This window comes from Sciurus carolinensis, unplaced genomic scaffold (assembly GCF_902686445.1).
Source record: "Sciurus carolinensis unplaced genomic scaffold, mSciCar1.2, whole genome shotgun sequence".
Taxonomy (NCBI): Eukaryota; Metazoa; Chordata; class Mammalia; order Rodentia; family Sciuridae; genus Sciurus; species Sciurus carolinensis.
In genome coordinates this window covers 208,680-232,289 of record NW_025920267.1, presented here as the reverse complement: position 1 = coordinate 232,289, position 23,610 = coordinate 208,680, and the positions used below count along the sequence as shown (strand labels likewise).

The window sequence follows — 23,610 nt, the reverse complement described above, 5'->3', positions numbered from 1 at the left end:
ACAGAGGACACCAGCAACTTCTGCCCATGACATCACCAATGACTCTTTCCCCTGGGGAATTCCAGAGAGGGAGATGTGGTTCTGAGGTTCTCTTTCCTTAAGGGACTGACTGCTATTGAGTCACTTTGGATAAGATGCCATATCCTCCCACACACTGCCAGAGTCCTGACTCCCATGATGTTGCTGCCACCAGTTAGAATTCCTCTGTCCAGATCATGTCCCATGGCTTAACTGGGCATGGACACATTTCAGATAGTGGACTCTTGTCATGGTGAGGTAGTTTGCACTGTCATATGCAGAGATGAGATCTCAGTGCATGTGACTGTATGCTGGACAGTGGGTCAGTTGTTATAGAGAGCTATTCTTGAGGGATCCCAAAGCATCTGTAAGTCAGTGGAGGCCTGGGTCCTCCAGACCTGGATTACTGGCTGCTTCACCACATCCTCATCTGACACACTATTACCAATGTGTCAGTGGAGGTGGCTGCACCCTGCACCAACACCATTACTCTCCTGGGTTCCAGTGCTGTATGCCCTCCATATATGCCTATGATTCAGGTCTCAGTTCCTTGGCCACTACCCAGGTCCCCTCATCTGATATTTGTTCAGTGTCACCATGAGTCAGACTGTAAGCTAGATCAGTGTCATGAGGAATATGTTCAACTCTAACACCATGGTTCAGAGGATTCACTTCTTTCCTAGCTACTCCAGGGAGAGGCATGGTAGAAGGGTATGTCAGAGGAAAGCTACTCAGCACATGGTAGCTGGGAAGCAGAGAGGGAAAGGGAGCATGAAAGCAAATGGGTAGAGGTTGAACCCTTCCAGGTCACACCCCAGTGACTTACTTCCTCAATCTAGGTCCCTCTTCCAAGTAGTGCATTCAAGTACCAATGAATTAACCCATCAAGTGTATTCATCCACTGTTTGTTTTTTTTTTTTTTTGTGAGGATCGAACTCAGGGCCTTGTGCTTGTGAGGCAAGCACTCTACCAGCTGAGCTATCTCCCCAGCCCTCATGCACTCTTTTAATTAGATTTTTTGCTGCTTTGAGCAAAAGATCTGACAGGAACAATTTTAGAAGAGGAAAAGTTTATACTGGAGCTTGTGATTTCAGAGGTTTCAGTCCATAGGCTGCAGCTCCATTGCCTTGGGCACAAAGTGTGGTGGAACACCATGGCAGAACCGTGTGGTGGAGTAAAGTGCCTCAGGATATGGGACTAGGAACCAGAGAGAGAGACTCTGCTCACCAAAAGCAAAATGTATGCCCAAAGGCACACCTCCAATGACTCATCTCCTACAACTACACCCTACCTGGCTACAGATACCACCCTGTTAGTCCCCACTAGGGGATTAATGCACTGATTAGGTTCAAACTGTCACAACCCAGTAATTTCACCTCTATCCTTGCACTGTCTCACATGTGAGCCTTTGGGGATACCTCATTGCTAAGCCATAACATCCAGTGATGAGGTCAGAAACCCCACATTCAGTTTCCTACTAAAAGCTGAACCTCTGAACCTTGCTGCACTGGGGATCCTGCTTCCAACACATGTGATTTTGGGGAGACTCCAGATTCAAACCATAACAATACCTCACACCCTCCTGAAGGAACACAGACACCATATATTATCCCAGTGTTAACCATTCTGGACTACCAGGCTTATGGGATGTAAAAGAAGTCATTGGTGCTCTTTTTGTGACAGGTTGACATATTTGACTCCATGGAAATGTTTTAGGCCAGGCTATATGGACAATGACTAAACAGACTCCATTTTACCCTGAGACGCCCTGTTATGTAGGAAATGCTTCTTCCAAGGGAACACCCTGTCTGTGTACCCATCAACGGTTGCTTAGTGTAGCATGTTTGGCAACACAAAATGATCATTCTTACATAATGTAAAATTCTTCCCTTTTTGATTCCTGTTTTTCTTGGACAATGTACCATGTCAGGAATGATTGTCTGGATGTTAGTACCATTCTTTAACTTGTACCCAGCGAAGGTCACTTTGAGCCACTTCCCCTTCTGCTTATAATTTTAGATCTCTTGATACTTGTAGTTTTGAATCATAGCAATAGACACTTATGATTGATGTACTGACTTATGATATAAACATCCCTGCAACCCTATGGTTGGACCTGTTCTCCCAATATACATTTTGGGCATTGTGTGGGACAGTTAGCCAGTCAGGTAATAAAGACTCTCAGATTCGGACTTCTCAGTGGGGATCAGTCTGTTCTTAAACTTGCTCCCCACAACATTTTAATCTCCCAAGCTTGTTGTAATATGTTCCAGCAGCAAGAGGAAATGACCATACATGGCAATCTCCACATTCTTATTTTAAGCTGGTCAGCCACTACCCCGTGAGGTGGTTCCAGACTGACTCCTGCAGTCTCTGTATCCCCAGGGTTCAATACCCAAAGCTCCTCATTAGAGATGCTATTGGACTAACAGTCTGATCCCAATAGTGCATGTCCTGGAAGACCAACTCTGCAGGAGTGAGGGATCAGGGTGGCTTATTCCTGACCCCTGAGGCCAAGTCTGCACAACTCAGTTCTCTGCACTGTCTCTGCTCAGCTGCATTGCATGGACCATGCTCATGTAACACATGGCAACTCTCTAATGAATTCCAGAGCTCCTTTTCGGTCACAAACAACGTTTATCCCATTTAATTAATGATTTCAGGAAGCTCCATTCCATTTTAGATGTGAAGACATGGATAGGTTTAAATAGTAAATTTATACATATTAGCGAAGACACTGTGATCTTCAGCTTTCAATTGCTGTAACAAACTCCCAAGGTCATTCAACTTAAATTATGGAAATGTTCCTCTGGCTCATAGTTCAGTGGTCTGACTCACAGTCACTGACCTGTTGCCTTGGGCCTGTGACTGTGTAAGTCATCATTGACATAGTATGTGGCCTTGGGAACCACCAGGAAGTAATAAGAGATAGGGAGGCTAGGGACTTCATGACCTGCCCCAACATCCCAATTTCATTTAATTTTGGCTCACCTCTGGAAGGTTCCACCACTTTGAAAAAGCACTACAGACTGGCCACCAGATTTTTAATGCATGGATATTAGGAGAAATGAAAACTTTCTGACCTTGTAGAACTGCACAAACTCTGGGTGTTCCTAGTTAGTCATCAGGGGGTGTTTGCTGAAATATAATGTTTTCCCACATAGTTTATAAAGATTGTATTACTATTTTATTATATTCCCTTTGTTCAGTGCTGACAGAAAAAATTACAGACTGTACTTTTACTCCCTTTGTCCATCCATGCACAGCATTTTCAATTCCAGCACAGTGGTTTAAATATACATTAGGGGACTCCGATATGAAATTTCAGCTCTTTGTTTTTAAGTTATTAACTCCCAATAATTCAATTCAACACATACTTCAATGAAATTGACACAAGTGACTTAAAACAGGTTTTAAATAATAATATAGACCTTACATGTATATACCCATGTATAACATACCCATTGTTATAAATACCACATTGCACTAATATCATATAATTTCCTAATTATGTCATATGTTATATATTTATGTTATATGCACTTTAACTTTTTACAGGTGTGCTACTTCTCAGATGATGGGACACAATGGGTTTTTTTATTTCAACTACAAAGTCACCAAAGGCAGAGCTATGTGATATGTCACTCAGACACTGGATTAGATTCAACCACCATTCAATATGTGGAGGGCTGGTTCAAGTTCATGTGCTTTTGAAAACTTCTATATTTAAATGCTCAATATTTTTCCCTGTTTACTGTCTGCATTTATAATATATTAATTCTTGGGATGTGAATTTGTAATTTATATGACTTGCTACTTCAACTTTATAATAAGGCAGCATCATCATGGCATATTTCACATGTTAACCTCATTCGATTTCAGCCATTGGAACAATTGACAAAAGATACCAAGACATCAATAGGGTTTTAAGCAACATCAGTGTTTCTGGGTACAACGTACAGAGAACAGTAGCATGTAAATAAAAGATGAAGTTTCCCGGTAGCAAGAAAAGAACCTCAGCAGGAGATCCGGAGTGAGATGAAAGCGAGTGACTCTATGGATTCACCTCCATGAGCAAGAAAGCCCTTCTAACCTCCAGCTTGGAAAACAATATTTTTGGGGGGTTATTTTCCAAGGGCAGAAGCAGAGGTTCCTTACTTCACAAATCTTTGTGAATTAAGAAGTGAGCTCTGTCTAAACCCAAGAGTGTGGACAGAATTCATGGAAGTCTCTGAAAATCCCCCAACAAAGACCCTAATCAAGCTCACTGCTGGCTTGGTGAGGGGATTTGATAGTCTCCACATCACTGTGCAGCAGAAGTCAGGAGCTTAATTCAGGAGGAAGACCAGTCTGGCTATGGAAGAGGGAACTGTGAACCTGGAAATGAGCAATCCAAGCAAAGTTCTGCTGATGAACCCAGAAAATGGTGGGAGAAGACTTGGGGGAAGTGGGTCTAGACTGCTGCACAGCACGTGTGGCTATAAAGGGAGAAGAAAAAGAGGTCCCACCCACCAGCAGGACCAGAGTCTGCACACGTTCTGTTTTGTTCTCTTGTTTGGTTGTTTTCAGTTTGGAGCAATTTGGAGACATTGAAGCATGTTTGAGTTCACGTTGACCTTATACCACCATCTGAAGGGACCTATGAGTAGCAACCCATTGGGATTACTGCAGCATCAGCAAGACACCATCACTTGCCTGCTGAAAGAGTCTACCAGAACAAAGCCATAAAGGTGTCCTTTAGCTTTCAGTCTTCTGTTCTCTGAACACATAGGTAGTATACATCACGTGGGAGCAACAAAACAGGACCTAGAGAATGTGCTTTCCTATCCATTAGTCAAAAGGCCGGCGCCTTGTGGGACAAACTTCAGGAAAATAGGAGAGGAAAAGATTATGGGTAATGAGGATGGAGATCTGCTTTGAGTTGTTTTGCTACACATATGTAGGTTTTGAGTTGATGGGGATGGAACCCAGGGTCTGAAACGTGTTAGTCTAGTGCTCAACCACTGAGATACATCCTCAGCCCCAGAGAGTGATTCTGCAAGAGAAATTCATATCCTTTGAATTCTGAAGGATAGACTTTGGAGGGGCCCACATGCCTTCAGGTCAGATGACCTCTGAGAAACACCATATCAGCAATACAGAAGTATCAGCAAGATTCCACCACTTAGTTCTGAGCCCTCCCACCTGCAAAGAGCAGCAAGGACTTCTGCAAGTGCCATGGGCTTCTGCTCTCTGTCCACACTCATGGTTGTCACAGCTGCACCATCAAATGACACCCACACTCCGAGGCAGAGCTTCTTTCCTGATGCCTCAGGTGTTATGGCTCATATTTTGATGAGGAATTCATAGCAATTGTAAATGAACTATCCCTACCAATACAGTGATATGTTGCCCATGTTTTCTCCCAAACAGAGGAAATTAGAGGAAAGAAGAAGGTGCAGGAATTTGAAACAGCAAACAAAAGCAGAAGGAAACAGCAGCAGTTTGTTTTTGCCATAAGCTGAATTTTAGGATAAAAGAAACCCAAAGTCCCAGCACAAGTGTCCAGATTGATTGTAACCCTCTCCTAAGAAACAATGCAAATCCATCCATGTGTAACTAAATTAAAAACTCACTTTAAGTCTTCCTGTCTTCTCAGTTGACACAGTGAGAACACAGAGAAAGTACAAAAAATACCCAAAACACTAGGGAAGATTCTGCTTGTGTCCTTGAAAGTTGATCCATTATTTGTGAATATTTTTAACAGTTTCTAAACAGTTTTCTGTAATCAATGTGGAGTAACTATGTAATCATTTTTCCTTATCTTTGTAGAATTTTATCCCCAGCCTTCCCAATTTCATGGTCTTCCTTCAATATGCAACATACTTCCAAATACTACATGTCACAGATTTAAATAATGTGTATTTCTTCTCAGTATTTTGAAGAAAATTGCAAATCAACAAAAATGATGTAACTTGTGGAAAAGGTAACTTTGTGATTGTAATAAACAGGGTTGGGAATTACTATGTGCACTCACATAATTGATGGGGCTTCAATAATGAGGACAGAAGACAAAAGTTACTTCAGGGAGAGGTGCAGACACCCTATGGTTCAGACAAGAGAGTTCAGAGAAAAAAACAACTCAGGAATGAACAGCTCATTTATTGCCAAAATATAGTTAAAAAGGAATGTAGATTTCTGTATCACCTCAAATCCAAAACATAAATTCAAGGAGATTTCATACATCTGAACTAAAATTAAAACCCAATCCTTTGGATTGAAGTAAAAACAGTGTTCAATAGCAATACTTATTGAAACCAAAGTATTATGAAATATGTGGACATGTCAATATATGTTAAAATGAACCCCTTGTGTGTACCCACTGAATACTGTAACCCTGAAGCTAAATGAGACAAACACATGAATAACAAATTGACAAACAAGATAACTAAAGAGGATTGACTTTCTAGTTAATTAGACAATTTTGGCATATTAACACAAAGATAAATGCCTCAACGGAAATATCTCAAACACATACTATTAAAAAGGGGAAAAAGGAGGGACTCAATTAAGGCCTGAAAAGATTCTCCACCTCATAAAAGAAGAGATTCAAATTAGGAAAACAATAGTCCATGTCACTAGATTGCTTGGTTAAAGGACAGTATTTCCTGATGATGTGGAAGACCAGGCTCATCTAATGTCCTGGGGAATGAGTTCCACCCATACGCAAACTTGATGGAACTGCACAGCGGAGTACCTTTACACACTCATAGTCTCCAACCCACCACAAGGATGGAGCTGGCTCACATTTCCTCCAGGAAGTGTGAATCAAGATCGAAAAGGAGTCAACTGATGTAGTGAATGGGACAGGCATGAGCACAGGGGTGAGAACTTGTCATTAGAACAGGTAAAATAAACACACATGTTTTCAGACAAATGTGTTCAGTTAATCAAAAACTGTCTGCCTTAGTTCAGTTTCTGGCTCTTCTCGTGCCTCCCTTATAAGTGTATGTGAAATTACATTTAAGGCCCCAGGGAAGTAATCTGCATGACATCATTCTCTGCAAATACTTTTTTATATGAGTGACATTCACCCTATTAACACCTAGGTTCCTATTAACAAGTGAGGAGGGTTAGGGTGTGCATATGGCATTTCAAGAGGCATTTTCTATATGCACCAGCACGAAGTCTCTGAAGCCAGAAAACCTCCTTCAGGATCCTCTTCTGTGAATCTCAAGGAAAGAAATTTTTTTTAGAATATAGAAATCATGTGTCAAATGTTAAAAACTAGATAAAAAGAAATATCAGGTTTCAAGCCCAGATACACTGCACCTGGACATGATTTTGCTCATTGTAAAAATAAAATGGAGTGACAGAAGAGTCAGGCATTCTGGTTCCAAAGTCATCATGTCACTTTGTCTTACTTTCAAATCCCAAGTCCTTGCAGATGATGTATCATAGCAGAGAACCTATCCCACCCAAAGTTTCCTCAGGGCTTCTTTCATCTCTCTGTTCCGCAGGCTATAGATGAAGGGGTTCAGCATTTGGGGAACCACGGCATACATTCCTGCAACCACAGCAGAATGCCTAGGAGAGTTGCTTACAGCTGAGCTAACATACAACACAAAAGCTGTCCTATAGAACAAGGAGACAACAGACAGGTGAGACCCACAGGTGGAAAAGGCTTTATGCTTCCCTCCTAATGAGGGCATTCTCAAGACAGAGGACACAATGTGAATGTAAGAGAAAATGATTCCATTGAAAGGAACACCAGCAAATACACACACTGCAACGAGTACTGTAAGGTTTTCAATGAGGGTGTCAGTACAGGAGAGCTCGATGACATGAGCAAGTTCACAGAAGAAGTGGGGGATCCCCTGGTCAGTGCAGAAGGACAGCCGCATCAACAGCAGAGTGTGGAGGAGGGCTTCAGTAACACTAATGAGCAGGGAGACCAGAATCAGCAGGACACACAAGTGGCGGTTCATGATGACCCTGTACCGCAGAGGGTGACAAATGGCCACATAGCGGTCATAGGCCATTACTGCCAGGAGAAAATTTTCCATGAGTGCAAAAATTATGACAAAAGAGACCTGGGTGAGGCAGCCTGTGTAGGTGATAGTCTGATCCTGAGTTTGGATGTTCACCAGCATCTGAGGGATTGTGCATGTGGTATAAGCAATATTGTTAAAGGACAGACAGCAGAGGAAGAAGTACATGGGACTGTAGAGGTGGGGGACAGAGCTGACGGCCAGGATGATGAGCAGGTTCCCAAGCACTGTGACCAGGTACATGGACAGGAAGAGGCTGAAGATGAGGGGCTGCAGGGCTGGGTCCTCTGTCAGTCCCAGGAGAAGGAATTCTGAGATGGCTGTTTCATTCCTGGATTTCATGTTGTTGATGGTTCTGATGGAAAAGATGGGGAGACAAACCATAGAATGAATCACAATAGAAACGCAGATTCTTGGCCCACAGGCCAATATTGTTGCTGATACCCTCTGGTTATGAGGACCAGATGTCTGTGCTTTCAACAGACCCTCTGGATGGTTTTCATGTGTGTTGGGTTTTGAGAGTAAGTTAATGAAAATAAGTCTTCATGGGCACATGGAGCTTAAGCCAATATTCCAATCTTTTCCTCTGCCACTTCCTCCCCTCTTACTCCTCATTCATCCCCCTTTCCCCTCAGCTTCCTTTACTGCTGTCAATTCTTATGGAACACGACACAGTTTCCTGTCTTGCCCTAAGTGCTGAGCAGGAAGCACAGGGTGAAGCAGGGCTTAGCAGGCAGTTACCCCAGGCCTTCAACTACAAGATGAGAATGAAGTTTAGGAATTGCTCTAGTAACTTAGGCTTCCTTGGAACTCTCTGACAGACTTATGGAACTGCAGGAATGTTGCTGACTATCATCCACATTGACACATGAAGACGCTGAGATGGGGTGAGCTTAGACCATAGATTCAGGATCCATAGTGTTTGCTGGTCAGAACTGGGTTGGGATCAGATACTCTGACTGCCCTCTGGATTCATGGCCCATTTCTGTGAATGCCTCTGGATGGTACAGAACTTGCATTCCTCAGGGATCTCTCAGATCTCATCGCTGTGATTTGCATTTCTAATATTTCCTCCAGACCAAGGTTCTAGTCTTCCCTTGCCTTGAAACTTTATCTGTCTGAGTCATGTGAGTGACATGTGTTTGTAATCTCTGCTATTCAGGAGGCCAAGACAGTGGAATCATGAATTTGAGACCAGCCTGGGTAACATTCCAAGACACTACCTCAAATAAAAAATATTTCTTCATTATTAAAAAGAGTATGTCCATCTCTACCCAGGAAATTAATTATAGTGAGCTGATTACATCCATCCAGAGGAACCTGCACAAAGATTAGAATAGGTTGCCTCTATGCTTGAAACTTAGGAGAGAGAATCCCTCATAGAAACATAGGTCCTCTCCCTTAACAATTAGATCTGAAGGGAACTGAGCAACACTGTCTATGAGATTCTCTGTCTCATCCTAAATAAGTTCAACTATTGAGATGATAAATGGTGTATCAATTTTTTTAAAATTGAGATAGATGAGAGAAAAATAGAAATATGTAAGCATATAAGAAAAGATATGAAAATAGAAAAAGAGATGCCTGGTATTCAGAAAGTAGGTAACTCTAAGCTATAAAGTAATTTTGAGTCCTATTAGGAGTGTACCTGTACATAAAATCCTTGACTACACAGGGAGACAGATGTTTCAGGGACAGAACTTATATTTGTTGCAATAGTGGATTCACAGAATCTGAATGTGACCCAAGCTCTAGAACATAAGCCTCCCAAAAGGCTAATGAACTATGGGAACTGCAAGAAGGAAGTGATTATTAACTCTATGTGGTCTTTATTTTGCAGTGTATGGTATTTCCAGCCATCCTAGTGCACCCACAGTATGCATGCAAATTTTATCCATACTCAAAAACATTGTAAAACATCTGTAAGAATGTTTCATGATGAGAAATTAACAAATTGAAAGTACCCAGTACAGAACTTTCCAAATAGACAGCCTGATACTGACATTTCCTATTGGTTTCTTTTGTCACTCTCAAGCACCATCATATGCAACTCTAGGCAGTTTTCAGAAAGATGCAATGTAATGGCAAATCAAAAAAAGAGAACCATAAGGGAGCATGCTACTATGATAAATGCAAATATTAGGGAGGATTAATGTGCTGAAAACTCTCTCTGACTGAGAGTGTCGACTAGATAAATAAGGAGGCATCACTGACACCCGGGTTCATTTAATTTGGCATACGCTGGGACAGGAAATAAGATGAATTAAATAATAAATAAATTAGGTGAGCTTGAATTGCACTTCCGAAGCCTCAACCCAGGGACTTTTGTTGCCTAGTTGGCTTCATGAAGAATGTTGTTCCACATCTCACCTGGAGACTGAAGATGGAAGACTGTCCTCGGGAAATGCAGCAGACTTAGTGAGTCCTAGGATCCTGTGAAAGGCTCATCTCTGGAAGAGGGCCCAGATCTGCTTGCTTCTTGGGGCAGGGCTGCTGAGTGAGGTGGTTCCAGGCTGACTTCTGCTGTCTCTGTGTCCCTGGGGCACAATACCCAGAGCTCCTCATTAGATCAGCTATTTCACTAACATTCTGATCCCAAGAGTGCATGTCCTTGAAGACCAACTGCAGAAGTGAGGGTTTCATGGTGGCAGGTTCCTGATCCCTGAGGCCATGTCTGCACCACTAAGTTCTCTGCATATCTCTGCTCAGTTGCACTACATGGACCCTTCTCATGCAACACATGACAACTCTGTAAAAATTACAGGGATTCTTTTCATCTCCAAACAAAGGCCTGCCAATTTAACTAACTGCTTCAGGAAGCCTGATTCTAGTTTTTGGGTAAACCTATGTCCCATAGATGTGAGAATACATCAAATAAATATATATTAGCTAAGATATTGTGTTAGTTGGATTTCTCTTACTGTAACAAGTATGTTAGATGAAGCAACTTAAAAAGTGGAAAGGTTTGTTTTGACTGAGGACTTTGGATGTTTCCCTTCACTATTTCTTCCTTTGTCACTCTGGACTGTAAAGAGCAGTACCTCATGGAAGGAGCTTGTGGTAGAGGAGAAAGGAAATAAAAAGAGTGAGAGGAGAGTCTGTGGTTCCACCCTCCCTTTATCTGCCTTGCACTGCAGCCCCTCTGACTGGTGCCATCCCCTCCTATCATGTTGCAGTTTGGCCACAAAGGTTTTAGTGCATGGAGCATGGCAGGACAGATATCCAAACTAGAGGGTTGTAAAAATGTGGAAACTCGGTGGTCCATGGAGAGAGATGCCCCCCTACCACACTTTCAGTGGTGGGATTGACTGCAGGACTGCACATGCGAGGCCAGCACTCTAACTGTGATTTACCACAGTCCCACAGGGGCTTTTGTACAAGGGAATTCTTCTACATTTTACCTTGGCATGTCAGAACTTGGAAGGTGCCATCTGCCATCACATGAGGTTACCTCTGAGCACCAGCACCATGATAGGAACCCTAAAGTGCCAGCAGGATTACCTTACAAGTCCTCTGAAATTTCTACAAGAGAGCAGCCACAAAGACCCCTTGACTGTAAAGGTCTTCAATTCCCCATCCACATAGGTGGTGAACAACTAGAGGCAAATTCAAAATAGGGGCCACATTCAGGAGCAGAGAATGGACTTCCTGAAACCTCAGGTGTTGACCATTATTTTGATAAGGCAGTCTTAACAACTGTAACTTTATGGTTACATCACAGTCATTAATGTGCAATATTACACATGTTATTTCCAAAACAGAGTTATTAGAGGAAAGATGATGTATGCAGGAACTTGAAAAAATAAAAGAAACCAGCTGCAGATTGTGAGTGAGTCATAAGCATCATCTTAGCATAAGAGACACACAATGTCCCAGCCCCACTTTCCAGATTGCTTGTGTAGGTGCTGAAGGAGGAAGAGGAGGATGGGGAGGAGGAGGAAGAGGAGGGATAGGAGGAGGAGGAGGAGGGAAAGGAGGAGGAGGAGGATGGGGAGGAACCATCCTAGGAAAACAGGAGCCTGCTAGGAAAACAGGGGACACTGAGCTATATCACCTGGTTGCCTGGGTGAACCTCACATGGAGGGACTCCAGCATCCCATCAGCACAGCTAGCTCAGCAGGGACTACTGTGCAGTGAGCTTCTTGTCCTCTTGATCAGGACCATTGATTGAGTAAATGGCTAGTCTGACCACTCCTCTCCTTCCCCAATCTGGCATTGGCTTTGCTCTCGCTGAGACACCCTGAGGGTGCCACCTTTTCCTTCTCCCTTTTTCTTTGCATACCTAACTTAACAGCCTGTCCCACAGGGACACACTCTTCCTCTCTACTGCATTCACCATATCTCAGGCCAGGTAACTTTGAAGGCAATCTTATCCTAAGAAGAAACATCTGAAACAAACCATGTGAGAACAAAAGTAAGATAAATTTCATTTTATGAAAACTCTCTATTTCCTGTATAAAAAGGTGATAAAACAGAGAATACCACCTCCCCTAAAAAAAAGATAATTCCAGGTATGATTCAGTGAAAGCAGATAATTTTTTTAAAAAGTTACCTGTTTCTAAAATTTCTGCACAACCAACATTGAAGAAGAATGTAATGTGCATGTGGTTCATGAAAGGAGGACTTGGAGATTGTTAACACAAGCAAATAGATTTTAGGAGTCAGTTTGTTTCATTAATGAAGACATAATATATTAGCTCAGGGAGAGATGCAAAAACCTGCTGTTCAGAGGAGACAGTCCAGAAAACTAGTGGCACAATGAGGACTTAATTTATTCGTGAATTGGAGGTAAAAAGAAATGTGGATTTCTGGATCATTCCAAATTCTAAGTAAATCCAGTAGTTTTGATGCCACTGAAATTAAAAGAAAAAAAGCCTGCATTTATGACACATCACTTTTGGTGTGTTTGGCCTATTTTTTTTAATCAGCTTTATAGTGTTTAGTGGATGCACGGGTGTTCAGGTTTAAGATGGCTTTTGTTATGGGTTTATATTTTTATAAGCTTACATTGAAGTATGGCATATATACATAAAAAGCACCCAGATTGTCAATATTCACACACATTGATGAAATTTAACACAGCAAATTATCCATATATTCACCAATTGGATGAAGAAATAGAATGCTACTCTACCCAGAATCTCATACCACCTACAATTCATTTCCCCATCCTGACAGAAACCATATGCTGACTCCTCTTAGATACGTTTTGCCTGCTGTTGGACTTCGTGTAAATTGAATCATACAGTATGTGAAATTTAGTGTGGGGCTTAACATGGATGAACAGACTTCTGATGTCAACATGTTCTTTAATGATTTGGTCTTTATTAGAAGGGTTGAATTTGCAGATAAATAAAGAGCTGTTATACATTGACAAAAAGACAAACACCTCAATGGAAATATCTCAAACACTGATTTTCTGAAGAGAAGAAAATGAAATGACTTGTATAATAGATGTGAAGGACACCACCTCATTAAAAGAGAAATATAAATTAGCAAAACATTATCTCCCAGTATCAGACTGCATAAATGAAAATGTATTGTGACTATTTTGAGCATCAGAATCACCTAATGGGCAGGTAAGTTTGATGGAAACGCACAAAAGAGGTTATTGACACCTTTTTAGCCAGTGAACCCACCACAAGATCGAAAATGCCTTACAATTCCTCCAGGAATCATGAAACAGGTTAGACCATCGTCTTTATTCACAATAACAGAATAAGTACCCAACTTTTATCAATATCAGAAAGAAACCCTGTGATTCATTGTTAACTGAGGTCATGTAAAAATAGGACTGAAAATGAGTGAGCACCTGCTAAACCCAACAACAGGATGGAGTCTCAGATGCTCAGTGATGAAATGACAATGAGCACCCAGAGATCAGTCACGTCCTTGAAAATATGTCAAGCTTGAAATGAAATGAAATGATGTAACAAATTGAAGGAATTTAATAAAGGGTGGGTAAATATTCATTGGAGTCCTCCAAAATAATATTTTGTAAGAAAAATATGGAAATATTTGCAATCAAGCACTGCTTGAATTCATAAACTTTCTGTCTAATCTGTATATTCTAAGATGTTATGCAATTTCAGTTTGGGCCGTACAGGTTATCAGGCATGAGGTTATCCTAGGCAAAAATTATCTTGTAAAATGAATCATATTCACCCTCTTATCATATATGCTCATATTAACAAGTGAGGGGATTAGGATATAATATGATTTCCAGGGTCTCAGCTCAACTCATGACACTGCTGTCTTCTGTGTGTCTCCACAGAGAGGTGGCCAAAGAGAGACCAAAGAAAGGGCATTCAGTTTCTCTTTGTCCATAGATAGCACCTGTACCTGCTACAAATCCCTGGGGACTCTGAGGAGAACAGGTCCTTGGAAGAGGCCCACCCCATGTAGGAAGCCATAAAATCTCAATCCCCAGAACTAAGCACCCCCAATTTGAATCATTGTAATGAACGCTGATTCTCTTTTTTGTGCCAATATATTAGACTGTGGGATTCCTTTGCTTTGAGAACTAGTTTAATAATCTCTTGAGATGGTTCCAATATCACAGAGCCATCTCCCCCACTCAGATATCTAATTATGTGAATTTTGTGAATAGCAAAAGCGAGAAGAGTGAATGCTAATGGGACCTAATATGGAAACAGCTTTACAGGGAATTACTCATTTATGTCTTAGTCAAGTAGGACATTTCAACTATATGACACAGTTCTCAGTTTGTCTACCGATGAGAGCAAGACACACAGCTCTGACCATGGAATTGGGTGAACATAGACTCCACATATGTACTTGAACTTGCACAAACCTTCCCTTTCCCTGTCCACCTTATACAATGCTCCTTTCTGAGATTCATCCATATCTGATCACTAAAATAGATCCGAAACCAAAGCAATGAGATGAAGGTTAGAGATTTCATCATTGATCAAACATCACAGAACTGTGCAATACCAAAGAACAACATGAAGTTCCATCAGAAATGCACACTGCTAGCATAGCCTCAGAAACCTAGGACCAGGGGAAAAACAATGATGATTAAATGTTTTCCACCTGTTCAACTTCTCCAGCTTGCTGTTTTCTAAGAGTGTGCCAGAACTAAATTTCCCAAAGCAGGAATCAGTATCACAGTCTCTGCTTCTCTGAAACTCAAGGAAAGAAACTGATTTTAGAGAATTGAAATCAAGTGTCATTAGTACAGAGCTAGATTAAAAGGGAACTCAGGTTTCAAGACAATTTAATATACACATGAACATTATTTTGTCCCATCAAATTAAATATTTTAAGAGAAAAATTATGATGGATGTACCAGGCATTCTGGATCAGAAGTAATCCTGACACTTTTTCTTATTCTAGAAATTTAAATCCAAGACAAGTGACACTTCATTATACAGAAGCTATCCTATCCATGAGATTCCTCAAGGCGACCTTCATGTCCCTTTTCCTCAGGCTGTAGATAAAGGGGTTCAGAATTTGAGGCACCACAGTGTACATCACTGAAGCCACTGCAGTCTTCTTGGATGAATCTGTCACGGCAGAGCTAATGTACACACCTGCACCTGTGCCATAGAACAAACAGACAACAGACAGGTGAGACCCACAGGTGGAAAAGGCTTTTTGCTTTCCTCCTGATGAGGGCATTCTCAAGACAGAGGACACAATTTGAATGTAAGAGAAAATGATCCCAGAGAGAGGAACACCAGCAAATACACACACTGCAATAAGTATTATGAGGTTATCAGTGAAGGTGTCAGAACAAGAGAGCTTGATAACCTGAGCAAATTCACAGAAGAATTGGGGGATTTCTGGGTCTCTGCAGAAGGACAGTCGCAGCAACAGCAGAGTGTGGAGGAGGGCATCCACAATACTGACAAACAGGGAGACCAAAACCAGCAGGACGCAGAGGCAGGGTTTCATGATGACTGTGTACCTCAGGGGGTGACAAATGGCCACATAGCGGTCATAGGCCATCACTGCAAACAGAAAATTTTCCCAATATGAAGAAAGCATAACAAAGGCAACCTGGCTGAGGCAGCCTGTGTAGGTGATGCTCTGATCCCCTGTTAGGATGTTCACCAGCATCTTGGGGATGGTGGTCATGCTTATACAGATGTCATTGAAAGAAAGATTGCAGAGAAAGAAATACATGGGGGTGTGGAGGTGGGAGTCAGAGTAGATGGCCAGTATGATGAGCAGGTTTCCCAGGATGGTTACCAGGCACATGGATAGGAAGAGGCTGAAGATGAGGGGCTGCAGTGCTGGGTCCTCTGTCAGTCCCAGGAGAAGAAATTCTGAGATAGCTGTTTCGTTTGTGGAATCCATATTGTTGGTGAATACTATGGGAAAGATGGGGTAAAAATTGGATGAAATAAATGGTTTCTCAAGTATTAGAACTTTAAAATCATGACAGTTCTTGGTACCACTATAGACGTAACTTATGATGATGATAAGCTCTGAGTATGAGGACCTGCAAGAGTATTCTAACAATCAATCTAAATGAATTTGATAAGTCTAAACTTTAGAACCTTGTGCTTTACAAAAAAAGGAAAAACAACAACAACAACAAAGAAAAAAATGCCAAATCTCTGTCTCATGCAATTTGCACTAAGGAGAGTGTTATAATGCATCCCTGGCTTACTGTCTCCCTCCATTCCTCTTTACGTTTTCTGCTAACCACAAATTCCTTTCATGGCCAGTTTCTCCCACATACGCAGTGATGAGATTAGAAAAATTCCTTTAAAATTGTTCCATGCCTTGTACACAAAGAAAGTAAGAGGAGAATGAACATAGCACATCCAAATTCTAGAACTTTGCTCTCTATCACTGTATGTTCATCATCATGAGAAGGATCATCGAACTCCAGATGAGGTAGTTCACGGACCTGAGAGCCCCATGGACCCAGGAGTACTTGTCATGGACTCAATATGCAGAGTTGGAGTATGGCAGAGACAGATCTGTCTGACTGATGTGTTGGCTGTCATGACCAGTCTCTGGGAATGCCTCTGGATAGTTCAGAACTGTCATTGATAAACAACCTCTCATGTCTCATCCTTTCCTTTTATTACTGAAATTGTTTCTTACTGAAACAATCTCAATGTATGCTCCCTTCTATGCATTAAGTTAATGGTAGCTGGTGATAACCCCCAGTCAGATATTCATGAGCAAGCATTAGTAAGTATTGTTTTTAAACCTGAAGAGTAGTAAGACTGTCCCTGGGAACCCAAGCAATCTCCCTTAGAAGTTAATTCTGCAAGAAACTCAGTAACTCTTTTTGAGACATTCTTCGTCTCATTCTAAGAAAATTTCTTCCCTCAGCGTGGTAAGTAGCTTATTAAATCAAATAGTGAGCAAAAGGAAAAAACAAGTGGCAAAAAAAAATGCATGGATTCCTTCATAAACACAGGGAAAGTAGTAATTTTGTTATCTTCACATAAGAAAAACAGGCTTAGATTATCTGATTTCCCAACAGGGATATCCCTTAAGAGAACAGACTTCCCTATCATGGGAAAGAGAAGCTGTGATGTCAACAACGATTGTTTGGTACAATAAAAGACTAGCAGCTGGTATGGTGGAACTTGCCTCTAATTGTAGCAAGTTGGGAGACTGAGGCAGAAGGATAGCAATTTCGAGGCCAGCCTGGGAAACTCAGCAAGAACCTGTCTCAGAATAAAAAATGAATGATAGGGTTTGTAGCTTGGTGAGAGAACACTTGTCTAACAGATGTCATGCCCTTCATTCAATCTCCAGTATATGAAACCATCTATCTATACATATGTGTATGCATAGTGCACATATAGTTGTATATACATGCATATATATGCATGTGTATATGTATGTATGCGTGTGCATTTATGTATATATATGTAGATAAACAGACATATATACATGTACATACACAAATACTCACACATCTGAATTTCATTCAGTGCCCTGCATTAGCGTTATGGAGGCAATCCATGTTCAACTGGATGACAAGCCTGGGTATTTTGTATGATCGAGCTGTATTTTGTATGATCATTAGCTACAGTGTAGTATGACTTTCATAGTCTACATGTTCCAACCATCATTTTGCATACACTAAATATGTACAATTGCTGTTTGCAGAATTTTTTCTCAATAAAGGTAGGGGGAAGCATCGTTGAACAGTTTGAATGAAGAGAAATGAATGGAGCCAAGCAACCCACAAAGTGCTGGGCAGGTGAGGCTCACACTGACCATTACGATTGTGTGTGTGAGTGTGTGACTTACAGGAAAAAGATCCCACAATACTCTTCATCCCATACAAGGACATGGTTTGGGGCACTTGTGTATAGAAGAAAGAAAGAGAGCATCTCTAGCTCAACAAATTCAGATTTCAGAGAATAGTTTGTGTGCTGAACTGACTTTAAAGAATCTTGATTATGTATAAAAGTAAGAAAGGAAAGAAGCATCCATGATACAAGTATTCATTTGCCCTGGTCACACATTGACATATATAGCAATGAAAAGAAAATAATAATAATACATAAATCAAACACATGATTCACAAAACCATGAATTTCTAAAGTAGGAAAAAATATTTCCATAAATTCTATGACATACAAAAATTAAAATTTTCATAACATATAAAAGTACATAATTATTCATCATATTTAAAGTATGATGAATGATTTAAAGTATAATGAATCAAGAATGGATTACACTCATTACTCAGCAGTCAATACACATTTCACCCGTGCTTTTTGTACTTTTATTGCAGCAAATCAGTAAATGATAGAGGCGTAACTGAATTCCCTTGCTTTATGTACTTGCTCTCACTTCATTTGTTTCTTTCCCTATGGAAACAATCACATAATCTTTATAGACATTTTTCTTCAAGAATTTTCATTAAGTTTAGTATTATTCTTCCAGAAGATAGCAGTTGCTTCATGTCGCATTTTTAAAACATTATGTAAACAGAATCCTACTGTACACTGCATGTACAAGTGGCATTCTTAAGGACTTTATTCATTTTTTCATATTTTTATTGGTCCACTGTAATTACAGTTACCATTACAATTCATTGTACCATATTTGTACATGCTGAGGCACCTTATTTTATTGATTAATATTGAAATATGCAGTTTTTCCTTTATCTTAAATTCAATTGTTAGGAAGAGATTAGTTTCCTGCAGCTCTGCAGAGAGAGCAGGTGCCCAGTATTATGAAAAATGATTGAAAATTGTCAAAAATGTGAAGAGAATGTGTCAGGAGTTGGAGTTGGGCAGCAGAGTACAGGGACCTGCTTCTCCTCATCCTCTTCCTGCAGTACCCTCACTGCCTCCCTGGAAGAAAACTGGATCAGAGCCCTTGCCCTGTGTCCAAAGCCTTAACCAAAGGACTTTGAGCTCCCTCGCTGGCTTCCCTGGGAATGACCCAGCACCTCACCTGGACGTGGAGAGAGAAACAGGTCTCAGGGCAGAAGACACACTCTGAGTCCGTGGGCTACAGCTCAGGAAGGACCATCTCTGGTTGAAGGCACAGCTGCTGCTTCCTGGTTTCCTGGGCTTCTGAGTGAGGTTCTCACTAGCTGACACCTCCAGTCTCTGTGTCCCTCAGGGCTCAATACCCACGGCTCCTCATTATAACAGAAATGTTACTGTCTTTCTCATCCCAGGAGTGCATGTCCTCAAAGACCAAATCTGTAGAAGAGAGGAAATCAGGGTGGCTGATCTCCTGACCCATGAGGCCAGCCCTATATCACCTAGGACACTCCAATGAGTCTGCTCACCTCCATTTATGCACCTGGTACATAAAACACATTGATCTTACAATTAAACACCTACCTTCCATTTTATGTGTTTCTACCCACTGTATCATATCAGGAAACAGGATTAATTAAATTATATTTTAATAATTTTATTTCATCTAATTAGTTTTACATCACAGTGGAATGTATTTTGACACCTCATACATAAATGGAATATAACTTCTCCTTCTTCTTGTTGTATATGGTGTATAGTTATACGGGTTGTGTAATCATATATGTGAATAGGGTAATAATGTCCTACTAATTCTACTATCCTCTTATCCCCATATCCCCATCTCTCCCTTCACTCCCCTCTGTCTAATCCAATTATCTCTCTTCTTCCCTAGCCATGAACTCCTTATTCTGAATTAGCATCTGCATATCAAAGAAAATATTTAATCTTTAGTTATTTGGTTTTGACTTATTTTGCTTATCATAATATTCTCCAACTCCATCCATTTACCTGCAAATACCATCATTTCACTTTTCGTTAAGGCTTAGCATTATTCTGTTGTGTATATGTACCACATTTCCTTTATCCATCCATCTGTTGAAGGGCATCTATGTTGGTTTCATTGCTGAACTATTGTGAATTGTGCTGCTATAAACATTGATGTGGCTGTGTTACTGTAGTGTGCTGATTTTAAGTCCTTTGGGTATAAACCAAGGAGTGGGACAACTAGGTCAAATGGTGATTCCATTCCAAGTTTTCTGAGGAATCTCCATCCTGCTTTCCATAGTGGTCGTACCAGTTCCCAACCCCACAAGAAATGTAGGAGTGAACCATTTTCCCCACATCCTCAATAACATTTATTGTTGCTTGTAATCTTCATCATTATCATCTTGACTGGAGTGAGATGAAATCTCAGTGTAGTTTTGATTTGCATTTCTCTAATTACTGGAGGTTGAACATTTTTCATATATTTTTTGATCAATTCTCTTCTTCGGTGAAGAGTCTTTTCATATCCTAAGCCCATTTAATGAGTGGGTTATTTTGTGTGTGTGTGTGTGTTAAGATTTTTAAGTTTTCTATATATCCTGGAGATTAATGCTCTGAGGTACATGTAAAGATTTTCTCCCACTCTGTAGGCTCCCTCTTCATGTTATTGATTGTTTCTTTTGCTGAGAAGAAATTTTTTGGTTTGATTCATCTCCTTTATTGATTCTTGATTTTATTTCTTGTGCTTTAAGGGCCTTCTTAAGGAAATCAGTTCCTATGCTGATATGGTGAAGATTTGGGCCTACTCTTTCTTCTAGTGGACTTGGGGTGTTTTGTCTAATTCCTAGGTCCTTGATCCACTGGAGTTGACATTGTGCAGGGTGAGAGATATGGGTTTAATTTCATTTTGCTACATATGGATTTCCAGTTTTCCCAGCACCATTTGTTGAACAGGAATCTTTTCTCAAATGTACATTTTTGGTGCCTTTGTCTAGTAATACCTAACTGTACTTTTGTGTGTTTTTCTCTGTGTCTGCTATTCCGTACCACGGGTCTATGTGCCTGTTTTTATGCCAATACCATGCTGTTTTTATTACTATAGGTCTGTAGTATGGTTGGAGGTCTGGAGTTGTGATGACCCTGCTTCACTTTTTTTCTAAGGATTGCTTCAGCTATTCTGAGTCTCTTAGTTTTCCAAGTGAATTTCATGATTGCTTTTTCTATTTCTATAATATTGTCATTGGGATTTTAATAGGGATTACATTAAATCTGTATAACACCTTCGGTATAATGACCATTTCAACAATGTTAATTCTTCCTATCCAAGAGCATGGGAGATCTTTCCATCTTCTAAGGTCTTCTTCAATTTCTTTCTTTAGTGTTCTGTAGTTTTCATTGTAGAGTTCTTTCACTTATTTTGTTAGATTGATTCCCAAGTATTTCATTTTTTTTGAGGCTATTGGGAATGTGGTAATTTTTCTAATTTCTCTTGCAGTGGATTCATCATTTATGTATAGAAATGCATTTGATTTATGGATATTGATTTTTTATCCTGCTGTTTTGCTGAATTAATTTATTAGTTCTAGAAGATTTCTGGTTGAATTCTTGGTTTTTCTAAATATTGAATCATATCATTAGCAAATAGTGATAGTTTGAGCTCTTCTTTTCCTACTCCTATCCCTTTAATTCTTTCTTCTGTCTAATTGCTCTGGCTAATATTTCAAGGATTGTGTTCAATAAAGGTGTTGAAAAAGGGCATTCTTGTCTTGTTCCAGTTCTTAGAGGGAATGCTTACTCTTTTTATCCATTTATAATGATGTTGGCCTTCGGTTGAGCAAATATCACTTCTATAATGTTGAGGTATGTTGCTACTATCCCTAGTGCAAGAAAGTGTGCTGTATTTTGTCCAGTGTTTTTTCTGCGTCTATTGAGATGATCATATGATTCTTGTCTTTAAGTCTACCGATGTGATAAATCATGTTTATTCATTTCCTATGTTGACTAACCTTGCATACCCAGGGCGAACCCCATTAGATCATTTTGCTCTGTTGTTGTAATATCTTTTTTTAATATGGAAATTTTATTAAAAGTAAAGGAGAAAGTGTGTATACTGCTTGGGTCTCTGAGCATAGCCCAATGCCACTGCCCAAGTATGTGATTTCCTTCTAGTACAGTGAACAGTATGAATAGTTTTTGACAAACCTGGGCTTAAATTTTGGTTCTGCCTATTTGTTACTATGAGCCCCTGAAAAGTATCTGACTTCTTTACATTCACTGGTGGGCACATGGGATGTTTCTAACTCTTTTCTTTTATACATTTTATGTGTATTTTTTGATGAACATCAGTATTTATTTCTTTTAGGTGTCTAGTCATATCTATATTTAGATATTTTTTGACAGTTGTCCAAAATGTTTGTTCCAAGTTACGTAATCATCAATGTAAGGCATTAGTGTACCCTAATGAAATACATAAAAATTAAAATGAAGAAGGAATAAGGAAGCATAAGTGTCTGAGCAAACAACTCTGTCTATGTACTTAGATGTGCAGATACTTTTCTTAACGCTGCCTGCCTATTAGGTGGCTTTGCGTATCTCTTAAAACAATGGGGTATATAAATTCTCAGACTTCTTAAGGGTATTTTGAGAAAGACTTTAAATACATATTCAAACCCACACATTGTGTGTTGTTCATTATGGATCATCCAAGCATAACAAAATTATAGAAAACAAAAACAAGGGGCTGGGCACCCCATTCAACATTATCGAATTCCCAACTTCACAGTCCTGACTTTAGTTACTGTCATTGCAGCAAATGACACTCATGCACCTGAAGCCAAGTTTGTTGTATGATCTTATTTCTTTCCATTCCCCTGCTTAATCAGGACACCAATGTGATAAGTATGATTACCCTGTGATTTTCATTGTATTAGGGCTTATTCCTCTACAAACAATTGCTTCTTCTAATGTAAAAAGCTGTATCTAATAAATAGAATTATACTGTGCATATCATTTTATTAGAATTTTCTATGTAATACAGATTTAGCTCATGTTCAGCTTCATTTCTATTTAAATAATTTTAATTACCACTGTGATGCACTGTATTATTATAGCATAATTCATTTCTTCATTTTTATTTGAATAATATGATGGTGTTATCCTTCCTCCATTTGTGTACAAATGAATCTGTGATGACATGAATTCAGGCACTGGGAAACATCCTCGATCCTGCCTATGAGAAGGGAAGGAGGGGAATGGGGTGTGTGAGGACTCCTTCTGCACCTGTGCTGATTGTGCAGGAAGCAGGACTTGAAGCTGTAAGCGCAAAATGTGCACATTTGTAATTCTGGAATAGG

The 23,610-nt window shown here is 40.1% G+C and overlaps 1 protein-coding gene across 1 annotated transcript; it reads right to left on the bottom strand.

Moving 5' to 3' along the window:
• Positions 1-15,437: 15,437 nt before the first annotated feature.
• Positions 15,438-16,373, bottom strand: LOC124975401 (olfactory receptor 7G2-like). The gene has a single exon (XM_047538144.1). It carries the CDS (start codon positions 16,371-16,373, stop codon positions 15,438-15,440), a length of 936 nt encoding a protein of 311 aa, XP_047394100.1.
• Positions 16,374-23,610: the final 7,237 nt, after the last annotated feature.